This window comes from Indicator indicator, chromosome 28 (assembly GCF_027791375.1).
Source record: "Indicator indicator isolate 239-I01 chromosome 28, UM_Iind_1.1, whole genome shotgun sequence".
Lineage (NCBI taxonomy): Eukaryota > Metazoa > Chordata > Aves > Piciformes > Indicatoridae > Indicator > Indicator indicator.
Window position 1 is genome coordinate 7,165,259 of NC_072037.1, and position 21,795 is coordinate 7,187,053.

Genomic DNA, 21,795 nt, shown 5'->3' on the forward strand with positions numbered 1-21,795 from the left:
GGGCAACTGTGCTGCTCTGACCTGTGTTCAGAGGTGGATAGATCTGCAGTGTGGCCTTTTCCTGCTATGCATGGCAGAGCAATTTGACTTGTTTTCATGTTATCCATCAAGAAAAACCCAAGCCCGTCAGAGTTAGGTCTTATCTGTATAATGAATTCACATCTATGCACAGTGTGTGTCTGCATGCAGATACAACCCACAAACAGCTCTGGGTCAGCCTCATGACAGCAGCTGGTACTGGCACACAGACACAGCTTTGTAGCGCTTGGAAACCATTGCTCTATCTCACCCTAAAGAGACCACAAAAGCCTCAACATGAGCAAGGTGAGGTTTCTATTAGTGAACACAGGCACTTGAAAGACATGAGAGAAGTCTATTGATAAACCGAAAATCTAAAGGGCAGGCGCTGAATGAAAATCTGGAAACGACCAAAACTACAAACAAGCGCCTGCAAAATAAAACCCTGTCAGTTTAATATGAATAAATATCCTCTAGCTTAAAATTATGCTCTCACTTCAACAGATGGCAAGCAGCCCTGTCTCTATAGGCTCCTCCTGTTTCGTAATCCGCCCCTTGGAGAAAGCAATCCATCCTGGCTTCGGAAATTTGCTGTCGCACCAGCACCAATAAATGTACAGACAGCACGAGGTGTGTCACAGCACAGCATCTGTGCATGCAGCTTTGCACTGACACTGCTGCTTTTTAGAGATGTTAAATACCTGTATCCCCAAAGCAGAGTCTTCTCCTGCTTTGGAAAATGATGGCATTTAAAATAAACACCTAAACTTTTAGAAGCCCAGGGTTTAAGGGCTTCCACATCCAAAAACACTTTCAGAACCTTGTATGGAGTACGATATTAAACATATTTACTGCAAGTCAACTGTCGCTTAGAGAGGAGCACGGAAACAAATATCCACAAATTTAACTCCACCTCCTATTTGACTTTCACAGTCAGTACAAAGCTGACTGTTTGCTTTTGTCTTTGGTCTCTTTCACACTTGGCTAGACTCTGCAGTCTGTAGCAAACTAGATTTTGGAGCTGGATTCATTAACTACAGACGCTTAACCAGCGTTAATTTTAAGTAAACATATTATAAACAGTCAATCGAAATGTGTTCGCTCATGCTAACAGAGGCAGGGATTTGCACCACTTCCTTAGTACAGACAGTGCCTCTGTTTAAAGGTTGTATGGGTCACAATCCAATGCATTTTTAAATTACTCAGGAGGTTCCCTTCCACCTTTCCCCCATGACTTTCACAAAAATTACAGCAGCACACAGTAGGCATCCAGCACTCCCAAGTGTGACCAGGATAAGCTGATGACTCTGCCCCATGCCACTCACACCCAGGAATTCTTCAGGGAAAGGGAATGAACCAGGAGAATGTGAAGCTACAGAACCTCTCACTTCTACATTATGTGTTCAGATTAGAACCAGGTCAGCAACGACTGAAAAACCATCCTCATCTGCTGCAAGACCCTGATGAATTATTCCCTGCAAAGGAGGCTCATATAACTCCTCTCCACTCATAACTGGTCTGGGTTTCATTACTGATAAGCACCGGTACCAGCCCTGCTCCACAGGAGCAGCTGTGCACTCACACCAGCACATGGTGTTCTGCAACCCTTCCACACGCAGCTCCCATGGGGCTCATGCCCAGAGTCCTCCACACCGCACATCCAGAGCCTGCTGCAGAGCACAGTGCTGTGACCAGACGTGGCTCCAGCTGCGTTGCCATCAGTCTCCAGGGATCTGAACACACTGTTTGGAAACTGCCAGCTGAAATGTTGCAGCAAAGCCATTCCTGCCTTGCAGAAACAAGGATGGTGGTAACCCTGGATGTTGTACTTGGGCCTACTTTCAGCAAGCACAAACACCCTCCACCATCCTCAGCACTACTTGCCAGGACACAGGCCTTTCTTTGTTCACAGCAGGAGGTGTAAAGCTATCATGAAGAGACCCAACCCCATGAGCACACTCCCTTCCTTTCAGACCCATTTGTGAACATCCCTCAACCCAGCAGCTCTGCTCCCACTGGGCCCAGTACCCCCATGCAAACTAAACATGAACTATTCTATCCTGCCCCAGAGTTGTGCTGCTCCAGCAGACGCTAATCAGGTAGCAGTATGCAAAAGCCTGAAAGACAAAGGAAAGCCACAGGCTGTTCCACTGCTGTTCAGAGCTGCCCCTGACATGCTCGTGTAACTCCAGAAGAGTGCTGAGAGCATTCCTCTGCCTGGGACACAGCCCTCAACCACCCCAGTGCACAGGCAGGCAAGGGTGGAGCAGCAGCTCTCAAGGAACCAGGCTGAAGAACAGAGGCACACTTACGTGAATCGATGGTCTCCTGGATGGGGATGAAGCCCACTGGCAAGGTGTCCTTGATATCAATGAGCTTCATATCAACCAAGACATTGCCTAAGTGACTCTGGAGAGACAAAAGAAACAGTTTACTATGACAATGTCATCGAATTCAAATCCAGCTTCTCACCCCCTGAAGCCCAAGACTCCTTGCATTGCATGTGACCCACCAATTTTAAAAACAGCAAGGAGGTACCAAGCCAACACCTGCAACTGTTCCCTCTGCAGGAACTACCTGACGACTAAATTGTCTAAGAGATACTGGACAACTTTCAGCATTCAATGATTCTTACACCTCATTCACTGCCATACTTCTGGATCTTCAGAAGCACGACAAAATTCCTCCCTTTAGAAACACATCAGCTCAAAGTTTTGCTTCAACTCATTCACTAAGCAGGTCACTTTAGTTCTCACAGACTCTACACATCTTCAATAGCAGTGTGACATTTTGGTGACAGTAGCAGTGGAAATGCATTACAGGAAGATGGTTCATGCAGTCACAGCCAAAGTTATTACATGCATTAGCTAATTAGTACTGAATAGACATGGTTCTAGCTCCAAACGCAGGCACACTCCAGAAGAGGAGGCCATTTGGAACAGAGAACTTCATTTGGAGTCCATATGAATTCTGAACTGATGCCTCATCCTATTAATCAAAGCTTGAAGAGCTCACAACACAATTCACAATGACAGCCTCCACAATTGTGCAGAGATCAGATTTTCTTTGCAGTTCTCGTTAAAGCCAGCATTGCTGCCAGTAATCTGGATTCAGTATGGAAGAAAAACACACTTGAGTTACTGCCCAGCCTTTATTAACAGAAATGCAATACAAAACAATTAAAACTTCATCAAACTATGTCAGCATGTTTTACTGTTACTGGGTACCATGCAGTTCCTTTAGTTCTTATCTGGATTTCAGGCCAACTTCTGCTCTCTGATTATTACACTGAACTATTTCAAAACATATTTAAATTCGCAGCCTCTGAAATAAAGGGAGATCAGCTCTGAGTTCATTTTTTGGAGGTTCTGCAATTCATGGCCAACTCCTCACCAGCAGGGCCAGCATGCCTGCAGCTGTGTCTCACCACACACAGAGCACATGTCCTTTGCTCACACAAGGTGGCCAAAGTCAGGCAGCCCCCATGTGCCTCTGTCCCCAAGTTGGTCAGGGCATCTCTGAGCCAGCTGGATGCTGCAAAGCCTGAATGTGTCTATTAACATAGTCCTGGCACAGCAAATGGTAGATGATGTAGTCACTGCTAATTCATCTTTCATGTTTTATTTACCCAAACCGCCTGGCTGCGTTACATCAGCATGTAACTTCCAACTGAACCAACAATCATTCCTCCATTAACAGCAGACAGGGAGGAGAGATGCCTCAGGTAAGTTTGCTAGCTCTGAAACACTGGAAGTAGCTCTAATGCTCTACCATATACTCAGGAGAAATCTGTACAAAGCCTCCCCACTTGTGAGATGCACCAGCTGGGGCCTTCTCACCGTGACACTCAAAAAGGAGCAACATCCTCATAATCTGCCAAATATTGTCAGCTGTTGAGAGTGATGCTTCTGATAAAGAGACACTACAGGCTGTCTCTGTTAGAAAGCAGCTATCTGAGGTGCATTAACTCTGCAAACTACAACATGCTCTTCAGGACAAAGAGGTCCTAGTGCTTTGTTAAAAAAGCCCCAAGCAGTAAAACTTCCAACCCAAAGCACAGCAGTGATGCTCTCCCTCCTGGATGAAAGCTGTCAGGGAGGACTGAGGCATTTTAACCCTTGGAGGTCCCCAGTCAGGCAGCACATTGTACCCCTATGCAACTCAAAAGGACTGAGAGGGAAGGGAAAGCTCTTGCTGGGCTAACTGGGGACAAGGATGCTGCTCCATGCATAGGAGAAGACTGCTTTCCCCCTTGTATGGTGCTCTCCTCCAATCAACCCGTTTCCAGCCTTTTGCAGCCAGAGGACCAAGAGCACTGACTAACTCCAGCTGCTTCCCAGGGGCTGGAAGACTGGCACCAGCATCTCCTGGTCTGGTCTCTGCCTTAAAAAAGGTCCCCTCACACACAAAGCCTACAGCCTCAAGCAGCACCAGTGCACATTCCCTCTAGAGGGGTATCCTCAGGATGGAGCCTGCTTGGCCAGCCAGAGCAGCCTGACCATTAACCTTGGGAAATCCACCCTTGGAGAAAAGAGGTCACTGAAAGTACCCACAGTGAACCAGAGAGGCACTGGCTCCACACCAGTGTCCAAACACAGGAAGTCACTGCCTGCAGGCTGCTGCCCAGAGCTCTGCCAGCAGCAGCCACAGGTGCAACACACTGCTGATGCAGGGCTTGAGACAACCTGTGCACATGATGCAATGACCTGCCCCCACACCTCACACATCAGGCTGCTGTGCAGCTGGGACCAGCATCCTCCCCCTACACTCCCTTTAGTTCACTCCTCATCAGTATGAGCAATGTACTCCCAAACCACGCCGAGCAGAGGATTCATGCCAAAAGCCCAACAGGCACCAACTGAGGGTATTTACACTGTCTCTGGTTGCCAGCAGTTGCTACTATCCTGAAATTACTTCCGACAGCTTTGCATTTAAGGTAGCCACAGATAAAATTAATACTCAAATCATCACAGATCTTTGTTTAACACCCTCCCTGCCTATTCTGGGCCTCTTATTCCTGCCATTGCAGGTACTCCTGGATGAAAAGCACAATTATTGTCCATTCACCCCAGGAAGTGGTATTTCCCATAGCTCTGGAGCTTTATTTTAATCTAGAGGCAGGCAGGGAAGCAGATGAAATAAAGGTCAAATGCTGGAAATCAGCAGCCCCTGGTTTTCCTGTCAGGACCTATGATAAGCCTCTGAAGTCGCAGTCACTTTTCTGTTCCTGTCGTTGGTGAAAGCACAAAATGGTATCTCCATACCCTGAAAACTGAGTTGCTGTGAATAGCCAAAACATGACAAAAAGCAGGATTACCCACTAGATGGAGTGCATTCATTGTAGAATTAAACAGTTTCCCTAGAAAAGAGGAAGTTTCCATACTAGCCTCAATCAAAAACACAGTAGAAGGCATCAGGCTCTCGCTGCACATGGTCTCCTCCCCTTCATAGGAGATGTGGGCAGACAACTGCCACTCATCAGAAATTAACTTATGCTTAACAGCCATACTAGAAGCTGACAAGTATAAGGTAGCATATGCACAACGTGGGCAAATGTTCAAGAATCAGCACCACAAAGCAAGCTAATTCTGCAAGAAAACATCTCATGCCTGTGGTTTCAGAAACTAACATTTCCTTCATCAACACTACACTACCTGCAGTATTTGCTTCTCTAGGTACCTTAGAGCTAGAAATTCATCATGAGCATGCAGCACTCACTGCTGCAGCCAGCAACGCCAGTGTGAGGTGGTTGCTGAAATGCAAACATTCCCTTTTCTGCTGCTTTCATTGTGGATTTTGCCAGTAATTTCTTTCCACGAGGAACACAGGCAAAATGCAAATATCTAGCCATTGCTGTTTGCCTCCTGACTCACCCAAACTCAGTGAAATGCCTGCTTGAATTATAATTGGCTCCATAAAATGAATCATGTTATGGGAAAGAGCACACCAGGTACAGATGCAAATCATGCAGATGCACAGCAAACAGACTTACATTTTCTTTTGAAAATGATCTTGTGAAGCACAGGTATCGTGTGACCTTGGATTTAAATAAGCCATCTTTCCAGAGGTCAGCATCCAAGCCATCTGCTGTTTGTGCAACCTGGAAAGGAGAGACAGAGGGAGAGAGAAGACATGTGAGCCAAGATAAAGTTAATATATGTGCAGTACTTCTTCTGCAGACCTCTTCTAATTAACAGTAGCCTGAACTCTCACAGCATCTCATTAGTTCCTTCACGAGGTGCAGTGCAAAGAACTTCCAAGAGGAGGTATAAAAAGAAGTTCTAAAAATGCTGTCTCTTGGGAGTCCATTGATTAAAGATGCTCTGACAAAAGCTATTCTAATGAGGAAACAGCAACTTTGGTTACAGTTTCCAAACAATAGTTTGGAAAAGTCAGCAGATCCAGGCTCTCATTACCACCCTACATGCGAGGGCATACTGGGGCAAGCTGTGAGGAGGGGTCTGTGTAGACAAAGCACAGAAACTGCCCAAGTCAGGACAATTTTCACAGGAATGCCATCAAGGAATTCTGGCTCCCAGGGTGAAAAGATGCTTCCATCAGCTGGGGAAAGCGCTGGTCACTCGTGGACTTTAGCAGTAGTGCCACATGTGAGGACACACCCTGCTGATGTCCCTTCTCCAATGCAATCCTGCATTCAGTCAAACCAGCGGCATGAACTGGAAGGCAAAGGAGGCAGACCCCATGCCCTCCACCAAAGGGACAGAAGCATGTGCAAGAAGAGAAAGGCAAGGAGATTCACCTCATCTTTGAGCCGATTCAAGGATCAAACATGAGGCAGCACCACGCCCAGGGAAAGGGCTCTGCTCTATCAGCAGCTGAGCACTCGCTCTGCATGGTGCAAGAGCCTCTGCTCCAAAAGTTTATTGCCAGCTAAGAGAGGGCAACCACACAAACACGAGGAGGGTAGCAGAAATAAGCCAACCCCACCAGACTAATGCCTGATTAACGGCTCCCAACAGGAGACTGGCACGCTCTAAAGCTATGCAGCAGCACAGCTGAACTCCTGCCTAATGCCACTCAGACAGAGCAAACCTCTCCACTGTGGCTCTAATCTTATTGACTTGAGCAAGAACTTGGCCCCTGAGAAGCCTGATAACAAAGAGCTGACATTTGTTGTTACTGTTTGCACCCATGTTTTGTCAAGCAGAGACTCTGCCCAGGGTGCAGGAAGCCAGAGATGTGTGCTGACAAGACCCTTCGACTCTCCGAAGTGCAGGGGTGTCTGATCAAAGGGAGCAAAGTGCATGAGCTGCTCTTCGCATTCCGACAACTGCTGTTCACAAGCCCCTGCTCAGCTCAAGCCCTTGTGTGACACACACAGCTCATGGTCAGGCTTTTGCAAAGAAAGGTGCAGCATTTTAAAACATGACTTTGAGAGGTTTTGTGTTTCTTTATTATTCCTTGAATTGAACTCTTTCTTAAATTGATAGTTTAGGGACACACAAAATCCCTCTCCTATGGGTAATTGAGTCCTGGTGAAGAGATATTCAGCAACTAGACTGCTTAGAAAAGCTGTTGGCATATAGGGACACTTAATTTGAACTCCAGCCCTTGTTAGAAACAGTTTGAGGGAATACAACTAGATTTAATCACTTTAATTGATATGGTTCAAGTTCTCTCTTTCAGTTTTTGTTAGACAATTTTGCTTTCTTTGTTTCCACATTAAAGATGCTCAAAACTCAATAGGCAGGCACAGACTCAGTCTGCAGGTGAGGTGCTGCAGCTCTGATGCTATCTTACCCACTGAATTTTTGTTTGTTGTCTGACCTGGCAGGACCAGGCAGGCTGCACCATGCCACCTGCACCGTGCCTTGCAGGAGGATGCCAGCAGCAGAGGAAAAGGCAGCCAGGCATAAAGGCTCCACAGCCCAATGGAAATGCCAGCAAAACTATTTCTGCTTCTGCCAAAATGCAACAGTGGCAGGTGACACCCTCAGCAATTAACCCTGAGCAGTTTGCCTCCACATCATCCTGCTGGAGAATGTAAGCAAGCATTAACTTGTCAGAAAACTTGTGGGGAAAGAAAACAGAACAACATAAACAGGAAACTTCTTACATCACCTCCTGGGCTCCTGCAGGCAGGGAGGATCCCCACCACCTCCTGAAGCAGAGATGTGCCTGAGTAGCACTGCTTCACAATGGGGTAACAGGGCAGGGAGCCAGCCTGAAGAGGCTGAGGCAGACCTACTCAACAGGAGGGACACTGCACAGACCCAGCTCACCAAGCTCCCTGAGCAGTTAAAGAGAAAAGGAACATGTGGAATGGAGACAGTACTGGGCACCCAGCAGCCTAGGCACAAGGAATGGTACTCCTCATAGAGCTGAGGGAAAGCTCTTTTTAAGCATATGCTACAGACAGACTTGATGGAATGACACCCAGTAAGGCAGGTGTTGCCCCCAGGTCACTTCTCCAAGTGCAGGGTGATCTACCTGCTGCTCAGCCATGAGTACAGGGCTACTGCTACCACAGGACAGGCCTTTGGCAAACAGGGCCATTAAACTACCTGCCCTACACCTGGGTCTGCCCCACTGGTGGGCGTGTGGGGCTGTCCCTGCTCCAGCATGGCCCTGGGTGAGCAGCATGCTCAGGCTCTTGCCACAGAGCCAACCCCACTGTGGGGCTGGCGTTCAGCCCACAGCAAGGAACATGGCTGCACAGGAACCACACCTCGTACCCCAGGATCCCTGCCTCCCACCTCTCCTCCCTTTCCTCCCCACCCATATGCTTGGTCTTGCCAGTTTGGGTAGATTTTCAGGAACCTAAGTTCAGACACACTCTACATTTTGTCAAAATCCAGTATTTGGTGCTTCAGCTGGTAAGAGAGCTGGAAGTCATTACAAGCATCATTTGCCATTTTCTAAACAGAAACAAGTACAATGGAGATTTCTAAGTAATTAAAAACCTACTGAGGGAAAAAGATCTCTGATCCATTCACCAAGATTCCTCTGGGTCTGGTACCCTGGGCTCAGCTGCCCTGCACCTCCAGCCAGGCCATACACCGAACCCTGAGAAATGGACTGGGATATCCCCTTGGCATTCCATTTACCCCATGGCTGAAAGCACCCACAGCTTTGCCTTTTTGTTTTAAAGAGGAGCAAAGGCAAAAGGAAGTTAAAAATAATGGCAATGGTTGTTTGCTGGAGAAAGGACAGGAATGAAAGGGAAACTGGGTAATGCTTATAATAACACAGCTGTCTCTGAAAGAGAGAACTGAGTGCTTCACCATCACAAAACTCAAAACCATCAGCGAAACCACACGATGTCAAAATCATCACTAAGAGGAAATACTTTCCCACATAGCTCTGTGTCCCCCTGTGGAACTGAACACTGCAGGGTGCTGTAGCACAAGACAAAGCAATCGGATCCCTAAGAGGACAAAAACAACATTCCAAGGTAAGCTGGTGTTAACACTTCCCAAAAGGTGTGCATGGCTCTCCTTTTCAGGGTGCTGTCTGAAGCTCTATCAGGGCTTTAGGGAGTACACTCCTGCGACAGAGTTGCCACAACTGCCTTCATACACCCTGAAGCAACAATCAGCTGTCAGTAGCTCATTAGGGAAATTGCCTATCTGGAGAACTTGAGACTGTCCAAGGCTGCATGCTGCCCATGTCTCAGAATGACTCTACTACACTGAGAAGTGCCCCTCTGCATACTTAGCTTCATGCCTTCAGATAGGACTGACTGGGTTCCAAAGAGGTCAAGCTCATGTAACACACATTGCTCCAATGCTCCAGCTCACACAGAGGAGCCACCTTCCCAGACATAAAGGAAAGAGAAGCACAGCCCTGCATGACACTGCTCTGTGTACTTAGGCACCAGGACATCCTGTCACACCAGGGTGGCACCCAGCATGGCCCTAACACAGCTGTGTTGTGAAAAGACCCCCAACTGCAGGCTCACAGCATCCAGGCACAGATCCAGACTGATTTGCCATAGGTGAGGCTGAAGGATGGGTGGAGGGTAAGACAACTGCAGACAGGTCCCCAGGGTCTGCAGCAGGGACTGCTGGCCCCAGGGTCAGAGCAGAGCTCAGCTCCTTGTAAACAGAGAGGAGGGCAGAAGAATCAGAGGCAAGGCAGCCTCCTCTCAGCCCCCTAGGAGAGAGCGACCCACATTCACCAGCATGATTACAACACCGCCGTAATTGGATTAAGCCGCAGGAAGACTCTTTTATCTTGTTTAGTTTAAACTGTGCTAGCGCTGAAGCTGCCTATTAAAGCACAGCCAGGCTATCTGGGGTGAGCTCGCTCTCTGCCCAGTCATTTAAGCAGAATGCAATTCTGTTATCACAACTCTCACATTGTCCCGTGCTCCTTTATCAGGGCAAGCAGCTAATTACACAGCCTGGCTCACACAGGTAATCAGCAGTTGGAAAAATGCAGTAAATGCAAAAACCTTCCAAGTCTTTAAGGAGGCTTTTCACAATGCCCTCCCTTGTGTCCTTACTTCAGTCTGATCCATTTTCTTCCTTCTCATACTGAACAGGGTACACAATGATCCAGAAGTGAAAAGGTAGGGGCAAAACCTCAAGTCAACTGGTTTCCATTCCTGACTACAAAAGCTGTGAGACTCTGGAAACCGAAGGTGTGATGTAGCACAACTGGAGCAGGATACATAGGTAATCAGATGGACTACAAGCCAAACCTTTCCATATAGAGCTCTGCAAGGTCACTGTTTTATGGTATTTCTGTTTGGGACACTAATCTATGGGAAGAAAAAACATGCTGTTGGCTACACAGCAAGTAATCCAAGGAAAAGCAGCTGTTAAACAGTGACCTCCCTTTATCCATTCACACATTTATCTCTGCTGTATCCAGCTGCCTTTTCCTGCTGCCCAGACTCATGTCAAAGCTTAGTTTACAGGTTTGCATTCTGTCCATCAAATCATCCTTGCAATTTCAGCTGAATGTGAAACTCTCTGCTTCCCACTCTGGAGCTTCTCATCATCATTGTGCAGTGTTGATATGTGGGATTAAACAGCTGATGTGGGATCCATTTATTCAGAGATATAATTTGTGCAGTACTTAGGACTCCTTCAGGATGAATGTTACTAGGAATATTAAATTTGCATGCCACAGTGGCCAGCTGTTCCTGAAAACCCTTCCTCCAGGTAATTATGCTCCTCTGAAGTGGCACAGATGAAGCAGCCTGACTGCACCCACAAACCTCCACTGAGGGAAAGTGCTAAGTGCTGTGGGCAGAGAGGTGGGCAGCTGGATACCCAATTACTCAAAGCACAGCTCTGAAAGCAAGCCCTCTCTGGAAGAGATGCTGTTCCCATCAAAGTAAAGCCTCATTAGTGCAGAACCAAAGCCTTAGCAACAGTAGCTGAAACAGCTCTACTTACTACATCATAACCTGTCGGGGCTCGGTTCCGGGAAGCAACCACACCGACACCGGTGATGGGATCCATCGGCAAGTCGGGCAAGGCATCGGAGAGGTCTCGCACCTCAGGCATTATGGACTGATCCTGAAAGAAAGGAGCAGAATTAAAGGGCTGCTCAGCAGCACACCCAGTAAAGACAGAGAGCACTGAGCGCCTGCATGCATGCCACAGAGCCTGTGCTGACACACCACAGACTGCCAAGTTAAACACAGGATTAAGCCAGACACACCTTCTGCACTTTCATTTGCTTTTGATAAGGGTACATTTGTGCAACACCCAATAGGTTTGAAATTTGTGTCAGCAGCCTCTTCCAAGATTTTTTTTGTGCTTCCAGATCCTTAGCATGGGCTGGGCTCCATCTAAAAAAACAATGGGAATACCCCAGATCTTTCCCTTTCCTCCCAGAGGGCAAATTTCATCCCTGAGTCAGTCTGGTTGAAGCAGCTCTGCCATTTTAAGGCAAGAAATCTGCTCCCAATGGCTCCACTGGGAGGTTCCCATCTACCACAGGTGTTAGGCACACTGGGGGCTCCTCCACAAGCCTTTAGACCAAATTGCACCCTCCTGAACCAGACAGTTTCCATGTAGCAGCACAGATGTATCTGGCGCTCTATGCAAAATTGCGCTTGCTGCAAGAGCCTTGACACCAGGGGAACACAGACGAAGCAGCACAGGATGGTCTGATGCAAAGCAGACAGAGGCCTTGAAGAGGCCTGAGCATCTTCCAGGAGAAGGAAGACATCACTGAATACATCAGGGGAGGGAGATACGCAAAGGGGGATAGAAGCAGGTAAGACCAACCACTTTTGGAGAGATGCTGTTGCAGGAAGCAGGAGGAGAGGACAAGAGAGCTGCTGAAGCAACTCACTGAGGAGGAGGATGGGGAAAGGTGCCACTGCCTCAGCATGTGGTCTCCTGCAGAGGCAGCCAGTTAGGGCAAGTCTTCTCCAGCTTTCAGGCAGGAATGCCCCAGGAAACCGCCCCCCACGCACCCCGAGATAAAAGGGCAGTGCTTTGTGTAAACAAGCGTCACTGCTGTGCAGCCAGATAAGCTGTGAACCAGAGCTACCTAATTCAATACCCTCCTCAGAGCAATTAAACCCCAGCATTTCTAGGCCATGCTGATGGCTGGTTACTTACTGCTTCTAGTAAAGGCAGAGGTGAGTGCTGGTGCCAGTGGGACCTGGTTTACACTTCACAATGCCCAGTCTGAACAAACATCGTGCTTCAGGCAATAAAGAAGAGCAAGTCTGGGCCCTATGTAAATAATAATAATGTCACACGAACAGCCAAGTCTACCTTGACGAATCCAAAAGAACAGAAGCTAGTGACCAGAAATGGTGACCACACTACTGCCAATGAGCCAAACCCAGGAGAGAGCTCTGCTTCAGCACCTAGACAAGCACCCAGCATGCTCAGAGCAAAGCAGACTTGCTTTCTTCTCTACACAGTGTAAGCCTCTGAGACACGAATAGAAGCACACACTGAGGTGTAGGGACTCACCACTCCTTAGGGTGGACAATGAGCAGAGGATCCCTGCCACGGAACACTGGTGGCACCTGGTACAGCCCAAGCAAACCTTGTGCCACTGCCTGCACCTCTCCACCAGCTCAGCTCATCCAGATGCTTTGCAAATAATCCAGAAGTCACTTGCCTGAAACGTGCAGCACCGAGCAAGCAACATGAATTTAACAAAGAACTTCCAATCTGGCCCTCATACTGATGCATGTTTTCTGAAACGGTTCCAAGTCACTCTCAATATTATGATGACTTTTTATTACACACTGGGAGGAGCTGGGAGATAATGAGTGCTGATAGCAGCTTCTCTTAGGCCATTTTGAACTGAAATCCAGGTAAGTGACGATATCCCCCAGCACGCTAAGAACACCACATGGCAGGTTCCAGCATGGCTGCAGCTGCACTGCAGGGAAGCAGATCCATCCAGCCCCCACCAAACCTGTCCCAACAAAGCACCAGCTCCCTCGGCAGAGGTAGGGGAGCAGAAGTGGCTGGAATGGCACCCACACCTCACCTTAAGGAAGCAGAAGGGCTATGTCCCCTCTCTGGCTCTGGGAGAGCCGAAGTGGGCAAGGGGACCCTGGCACTCCCACCTCTTCCACAGCAGTGGTGGTGGGGATTGGGATCTGCTGCTGAATGCTGCCCATGCTCCTGCTCACCACACTGGGGCCTGCTGTAGGGAGGCTCAGCTACCCTGGCAGGAACCTGAGCAGCAGCAGAGCTGGCTTGGAAGAGGCCAAGAACAGGGCCTCAGGGGTCCCCAGCACCACCACAGGAGGCAGAGTGGGTGTTGCTGGGCAGAGCCCCATGCCTGGCAGCACCCTGTGCTGAGCAGGAAGAAGGGCACTTTTGTCAGAGCCCTTTGTGGTCCTGCAGCAGTGGGAGGAGAAATGGCATCAATCCTCACTTTGTGCTGGCTCACACAAAGCCCCTCTATGAAGCACAAAGAATAGGGCTTTCCACCTCGAGAGGGCAGGAGACTGAAGCTGCAGGGTGAGATGTGCAGTATCACCAGAGCAGGGCCCTGAGCAGCACCACTACAGCAAAGGGTGAGCTCCCTGCACCCACCAGCACTGGGGCAAGCAGAGCAAACCTGACACCTACTTCTGCACTGCACTCAGACCACAGCCCCCATATCTGCCCAGAAAAATGAACCTCTGCGTCTCTGGGCAGCACAGTACCTCCTGCTCTGCAGCCACTGAGCTGCAGCAGCCCTGCTCAAAAGCATCTGTGCCCTTGTCTGGCCACCATGGAACAGCAAGGCCAACTCAAGGCACCCTCCTGCTGTGCGGGTGGCATTGAGGATGCATCTGGAACAGATATGGAGCAGCAGCAACTGGTTTGCACACTCAGATAAATGTTTTTGTGAACTCTGCACAGGTCAGAGGAGAGTCCCTGCCTGGGCAATCACACAGATGATTAGTTACATTGCACTTCTCCCCCAGGGTGTCTGCAAAGTTTGGTTTCTTTTCCATCACATCTTTGAACTTCAAAATAAAAAGCAAACAATGAAAGAACTGGTTAAATTAAGGAGGAAGATTGTATAAATACTCCTGTTAGACAGCTTGTTATTTTAATGAAGTTCTCTTTAAACAACGCGAGTTTGACCTATGTGCCTGTCTAACATCACGGTGGCCAAGAACTCAAACCAGCTGACCAGGAGATGGCCTTTCACCATCCTGTGCTAGTCAAGCTCTGCTGAAGGGCCTGCACCACACAGCCTGCTGCAGGGTTATTCTGGGAACAGCCCAAAACAATTAGAAAAACATTTTTCCCATTACTTGGGAACGTGCTCCCTGGAGGTTGTTCCCAACTGCAGGGCCACATCCAGCCCTCAGCACGTCCCTGCAACAGAGAGAAGCCGGATGCAAGCCCTGCAGCAGGAAGAAGCTTCAAAACACTGTGGAGTCACTTGGACAAAGCCAGTGGGGAAAGGATGTGCACCCACCAGAGAAAGTCAGCATGCAACCTGCTGGTACTGGACACATGCAAGCCTGAGGCAGAGAGGCAGGAAGGCCACTGGATAAGACACAGAGAACAGGCTTGTGGGTGGCACACAGCTGCTGGCTTTATCCTAAATGCAACCTGCCCTCTCAAACAGGGCACAAGGGTCCTGGGAATCTTGATGACTGGCTGCAAGAAAGGCCTTCAAGGGCTATGCCAGTCTCTGCCACAGCTTTGTTCCCTTTGCTTTCATTTAATACCCTGCCTGGGGGTTCGATGGCCCTTCATGCAAACTGGAGTATGGGGCACTGTCCTGCCACCCATGACTCCAGAGGCTGCCAGCCTGCAGGGCGAACCAGGTACAGGTGGCAGAGGAGAGCTAAGCAGGTGAGAACAGCAAGCAGTGATCTTCTGTCAGAAAGCCCTACATGTACAGTCCAGCTATGGTCTCTGTTTAATCTGTCAGCACACCATGCTCCCTGGAGCTCTGCTCTGGGTCCTCCTGCTGTGAAGTACCAACTCCCAACACACACACAGGCTCTGCTCCCCAAGACATATGTACTATGGGGCCCATGCCACCCTGGCAGTGCAGCTCCAGGCAGCTGCCTCAGCACCCCAAGCCCTGCAGAGACAGCTCATCACAGCCACATACACCTCCCCTTCTCCCAGCAATCCCAAGATTGTCCATTATGTCCTTTTCACTCCCCCTCACCCATTTTCTTGCTAGGTCATCTTCGCTCTTACTAGTTTATGCTAGACATACTTTTCTCCTGGCTTCATTGTCCATTCCAAGTATTCCACTGAGGTGACTGACCACACACACTGCTGGGCTTTGGCTGGGACACACAGAGCAAAGGAACACATTTTAGGAAACGAATGTATTACTGTAAGTTTGTAGAGAGTTTTTCCCTCTGAGTGTTCCTCTTCAACAAGTTAGACAAGTTCAATAGCTGGTGGGTACATGATCAGATCAGGTCTGATGATGTATTTGCTATAGAAGCATCAAGCTGCCAAAGCAGGTCAAGTTCTGAAGTTAAACAGTAAAAGACTTGGAGAAAGAATGGTCTTATTGTTTCTTCTCTCAACCACAAGGCCTGCACTTTGACATTGACCTGCTCTTCCCACAGGCAGAAAAGCATGAGCTAAGGCAAAATGGAAAAAAATTATCAACTACCTCACCGAGTTCCTGCACCCTGCAGGAAATAACCCCACCAAACCAAAGCAGACAGGCTGCTAAAGCCCTTGCTCGCATGCCTGGGCCATGGCTCCATCCGTGTGAGAAGCTGGTAGGTACAGCTGGCACAGCATGGGATGCTCAGAAGTTACACTGACGTACTCCTCCACATGCCCAGTCCTCCCACCGCGTCCGGGAACAGGACGCAGGCCCAGCCAATTTTCTATTTCTGTTCCTGCAATAGGATGTAGTTCCAGTCAGAAAAACAGGAGACCATGGCAGGACACAGGGTCAGGGCCCTGGAGGGATCTGTCACAAGCAGGCAGAATTTCAGTTTCACATTTCGCCCCAAACAAAGGTATGTCTGGAATCACCCCTGCACCCAGGCTCCTATCTTGAAGCAGCTGCCCCATACCAGCTGCAAAACCTCTACAGTTTGTGACTGAACTCGATGGAAACAGGAACTTAAGTCACGGAATGAGCAAAAGGGAGATCTTGCATTGCTCCACAGCACTTCCAACTATGGCCACACATTTGTGAAGAGCATCCTATTTCAAACCAAAATAGGTTTCCATACACAGATGACCTTACACCAGGACAGCAGAATTTCAATGACATTCAGCTCAGTTATTTCTATCTTGGCGTACATATGCACAAGCCCCTGGGGGCCTACAGGAACCCCTGAGCCTGGGATTCACTATGTTAGAGCAACACAGACTACAAGACTGAAACGTTGTGTTTCATTTCACACCTCCAGAAGCTTAAACCAAGCCTTCATCCTAGCATGCTGAGAAAATCTAGTGGCTATCTTAGCTAAAAATTACAAAGGTGGCATTGTGAGCCTGCCACAGGACACACAAACTCCACTGAAGTGTACATTAGCATGTTCTCCTTCATATGAAATAAAACACAAGATGGAGAAACCCAAGTTTTAGCCCGACCAGCTGAACACCTGCAGAAGCCCAGCGTGCCTCATGTTCACCGAAAGTCTCTGCTTGTGTTACCATGACCAAGCTGTGAACATCTCAGCTCAAATAAAGCACAGAAAACGCTAAAGCTCGGTGGATGAGAACCATGTTCTTTCACAACCTTTAAGAACCATTTCAGAAGCCTCGGTGAAAGCTCACAAGCTCCGTTAACGCAAAGGTGAGCATTTAAAACACGGCATCACTGCTCTGGCCAGTGCTGTAGGGAAAGCCCATATTGCACCTCTAGATACAAAGAAATCTAAGAAGGGCTGAGAAAACAGGGCGGTGGAGCAACCCACGCTGTGAACAGCTGCAGCAAAAGCCCACGCGAAACACGAGGTTTGGTCTTTTCTCCAACCAGTTAACATTCGAAGTAAGCTCTCGATCAGGTCAAGGTCACCAGGGCTCTGCCCTACAGCTGATCACGGAGGACAGCCCCAGCAGACCCCTCTGATCGCACCTGAAGGACAACAGGGAACCCATGACGAGTCCGGAGCTTGGCCGCTCGCACGCCGGGATGCAGCGCTGCGAAGGCGCGGCCTCCCCACGACGCACGGCACCGGCAACGGTCCGGGGGGCTCCCACGGGTCCCTCCGTTACGGGCTCACCGGGGAGGCTGAGAGTGCAGACCGGGACCCAGGGCAGCTCCGAGTAGCTGGGAGTACCGGCTTCCAGCCCCACCCGGAAACCCCAGCCGTGTAAGGGCTCCCGCCAGCAGAGGGGCTAGAGGTGGGAAGCCGGGCCGAGCCCCGCTCCCAGACACGCCGCCCTGCCGGAGCCGCGAGTGCCCGCCAGGCCCGGTCCCCCGTCCGGGAGCGCGGCGGCAGGGCCGCGCCAGCTCCGGGAACACTTAACTGTTGCCCGCGCGGCGGGCGGCGGGTCACGGCTCCCCCGGCGCAGGCAGAAGCAGCTCCTCATCGCCCGGCGGGGCCGGCGCAGCGCGGCCCGGCGGGAGGAGCGGCGGCGGCGGGGGAGCGGCCTGCGGGCCCGGGCGGAGCAGCGCGGGGCGGGGAGCGGCGGGCAGGCCGCGGCCCGGCCCCGCACGGAGCCTTACCCGGGCGAGCGAGCTGTGCCCGGCCCAGGGAGCGCCGGGGCCGCAGCAACGCAGCTCAGCACAGCCCGGGCTCCCCCGCGCCGCCGCCGCGCAGGCCCCCGCCCCTCCGCGCCCACCCGCTGCTGGACCGCGGCGCGCAGGGCCCAGAGCCCGCCCCGCCCGGCCCCCGCGCCGCCCCGACCCCTCGGTCCGCCTTATGCCATCCCGCGGGGCTCTCACCGTGCAGCGCTGCCTCCCGCCACCACCGCCGGGACACGGCCCACAGCGGAACCGGCCCCGCGGGCCCGACCGGCGCTCCGCTCGGCTGCTCTGACCCTGCCCCACCCCCGGTGCTCCGCCACCCCCCAGCGTGCCCGGCAGCGGGGGGTGCCCCATCGCCGTCTCCTCACCGTGGGTTTCACCAAACGTGTGGCGCAGAGCTCAAGAGGCCAGCTCCTGCCAGCCCCCCGCCACAAAAAACATTACACTTCATATTGAAAACGGTTCATCTAAAAACGAGTCCACTCGCGTGGGAGCTTCTCAACGGGTTCTCCTGGCCAAAGGTCTACCCCAGCCTTCAGCCGTAGTTCTTGAGCCTTCGGGAGATGGGCCAGGTGAAAAAACAGAGCTTTTCTGGCGTATTGTATCTAGGTGATAGGCAGCAGCTGCTGTGGACTGATGAGGGGCAAGCTGTCAAAGCAAGCTACTTTTCTTGAGGAAACAGTCTGTGGGGTTAGGCAGTTTTGGGATCTACCTCGACTTCAGCAAGAGATGTGGTGCGCTCTGTGTCCACGTCGTAAAAACCAAAGAAAATACGGCTCAGAGAGGTCAAGGTTTGCTAGGGTAACCAGAAGCCGTAAGTCTAGTTGCAGCTTGGACCTGAGGGTCTGTGGAGGTCTGGTTCTGATCAACAGTATCAAATATCAGTGATGAAAATGGGAACACACTTATTAAGTTAGCAGGTGATGCGAATCACATAACTTGGAACGATAGTAGGGCATTAAGCCATAATCACATGAACAAATCCTTCATCTGTCCTTTATTTTGTTTTGAGCAGTTTTCCTCAAAAAAACGTCAATGATAATCTGGAGAGCAGCAAGATTGGTGTAGTAGTTGACATCAATGGCCTTTAATGCAAGACTGAAAGAGTTGGAGCTGCTAATCTAAAGAAAAGGAAAAAATCCTGGGGTGAACAATGAACTAAATGAGGGAAACAAATGTGTTAATGTGCGGGTGGATTAAAGAGAACAGTAACCTGTTCTGCCATCCTTTGTGACAAAGAAATGATGGGTGTGAAGTTCAGCAAGAGAGGTAGAGTGAAGAACCTGACAACGGCAAAGAGTGAAACATCCTGGGGAGTTTTTATTGCTGGTCAAGTTGAAAGTCCTCCTAGAAACACTTAGCAGATATTACTCAGTCATTCCCTCAGGGCAGGGGCCAGACAAGATGGTTTCCTGGGTCCCTTCTAGAGGTGGTTTCCTCTGTTTTCTGTGGCACAATGCCTGCTCAAAGCCATGGTTTCCTTTGTGCTGGGAACACTGCCTGTGACATGAGAGGAAAAAGGATCTCACTCACACTCAAATTTCCTCCTGCTCTTTTTGCCCTGACAAACTTGGGTGCCATCTGTAGGGGTGGCAGATTAATCTCTGTTGTTACAGGGTGGTTCCTTCTCTGATACTCTGCCTATAACTACATCGCTAATTCCCTGTGGGTTTTGCTTCTCCCATGTTCTTTTTGTTTAGATCTGATAATTTTTTTTAGGAGCTCTGATCAGGTTGTTCCGTTGCCACATGGATAACTCTGCTTCTTCGGTTCTGTTTAGATTCTCCAGCCAGGCTAAACTGAGCAGGAGCAGTTGGAGCAAATGAGCCTTCTCTGCTTCCATGGGTGTCTCCAGGCTGTTGTTGCACCTATCTGGTTCTCACTGAGGTAGGTAGGAGCTCGGCTGACCAAGAGTTTCCCACAGGCCCAGTTGTGGCTGCTCTGTGGTTATTGAGGTGCTTGCATAGCTGAGTGCAGAGGAGTTCTTGGGTTTGATACTCAGGGTTGTTCCAGCTCCTTGCTCTTCATCCTGGTGTGGTCAGACTTGCTACCAAGAGAAACACTAGGAGCTTTGCTCAGTTCATGTTTGAGCGGCTGGTGTGGAAAGCAACATACACATTAGTGGGTTTGTATTCCTGTCTGTGCAGAACACAAAGTATTCTGCAACAGCAAAATCCTGGCATCCTGCTTACTCCTGGATACAACCCTGGACTGGGACCAAACTTTCCTCCTGTCCTGGATGGTACTTCTCTCCAGTAAAGCATTTTAGAGTGGTGTTTGCTGGTAATGGTAGTAACTGGGTATTTTTAACTATGGTTCTGTTCTCTCACAGTTCAGCCAAGGCTTTCTGCCTTCTACCACATACAGCCCTGATGGCTGGTACTGGCTTCTGGGTCCAAAGATTAAAAAAACCCAAACCAACCAAACAAAAAAAACCCAACAAAAACCAAACACCAACATATATTTTGAGTGATAAGGAATACAATGCTTTTTTTTTTTTTTTTTTTTTTGATTTGGAGAGTAATTTAGAGAGAAGGAAAGATGATGCCTGGTGGAAATGAGAAATATATGTCCCATACATAATATATGCCCCAAATGCCCTATTACAAATACAACAAGATTTCCTGAACTGGAGAAGTTGTTACACATTATAGTGTGCTAATGCTCCCCCACGGAGATGCTGATACTGAGAGAGTCTTTAGTGTAATAATATTAAAAATCCTAGAGTTTCAATAAGATCCTCCCTGCTACAATGACGGTAGGAAATGAATTGATTCCAAAGGAAGGCTCTAATTGCAGCTTCATATCCACAAAATATTCCAAGATTCACTGCAAACATATCCTACCATGTCTGTGGCATGATCTGCAATAATGTTTTGTTTTGTTTTTTTTTTCCAAAGAGAGAGTCACTTTCCAGCACGATTTAGCTGCTGTTTCAGTGTTACCTTCAGAGAAGCTGCCTAAGTGAGCAACCACCTCCGCCACAGCTTGGGGCAAGCTCTTGGGCTTCTGCCCATGGAGACCTTTAACCCTTGGCAACATTTGGAGGTTGGGGAGAGGCACCGCTGTGCTCTTTCACAGAGTGTGAGCCCAGGCTCTGAATCAGCAAATCCTTGCACACTTGGTACTAGGTACATGAATAACTATACTGGAGTTGGTTCATCTACCAGTGTAAAGTTACTCAAAAGCATTTGGTATTTGCAAGTATAATGTTTTCCTCTGAATATTTTACATAAATCTTTCTCAAAGAGCATTTATTTCTTTCTGTTTATTCAGAGCATGTCTTCTCATGAGTTCTGCAGTCACGTACACTCTGTCCAGTTCGTACCAGTGTCTTGTTTTCAGGACACTGAATAGGAGGAATTTAAGTCCGTCTTGGCTAGAGCTGTGGCTGAATGAACACAGCTCACTCATCCCTGAGTGGATGGATGCCAGAATTTGCATCCTTCAGAGCTGTGTTCCAAACAAACATGCATGCTAGCTGGATTTGTTAGCAGTGCAAGACACACTCTATTTGTGTCACCCTGCTCCGTTTGACCACAGCAATGTGGCTTTGCTGGAAGGATGGTGATAGCTGCTGCCACTCCTCAGGGCTTGATGCTGGGGACAGCACAGCTTTGCACCTCACAGTGGGTCATAGTGGTGATGAAAATGCTTGGAGAGCCTTTCTAACATCCACTCCAGAGCTCA

At 49.4% G+C, this 21,795-nt stretch overlaps 1 protein-coding gene across 2 annotated transcripts in view; it reads right to left on the reverse strand.

Moving 5' to 3' along the window:
- The window catches only part of MVB12B (multivesicular body subunit 12B), a 59,135-nt gene extending 41,187 nt beyond the window's left edge, over positions 1-17,948 (reverse strand). The window contains exons 1-4 of one of the 2 annotated variants that reach the window (XM_054393432.1): positions 17,886-17,948; positions 11,388-11,510; positions 6,011-6,118; positions 2,331-2,427 (exon numbers count right to left, since the gene is read on the reverse strand). In XM_054393432.1, the coding sequence (XP_054249407.1) occupies positions 2,331-2,427; positions 6,011-6,118; positions 11,388-11,510; positions 17,886-17,948 (391 nt within the window). Of the gene's footprint in view, positions 1-2,330; positions 2,428-6,010; positions 6,119-11,387; positions 11,511-12,566; positions 12,599-17,885 lie in introns of those variants that run through there. The other variant, XM_054393433.1, reaches the window with a different exon arrangement.
- Between the last annotated feature and the right edge of the window lie 3,847 nt (positions 17,949-21,795).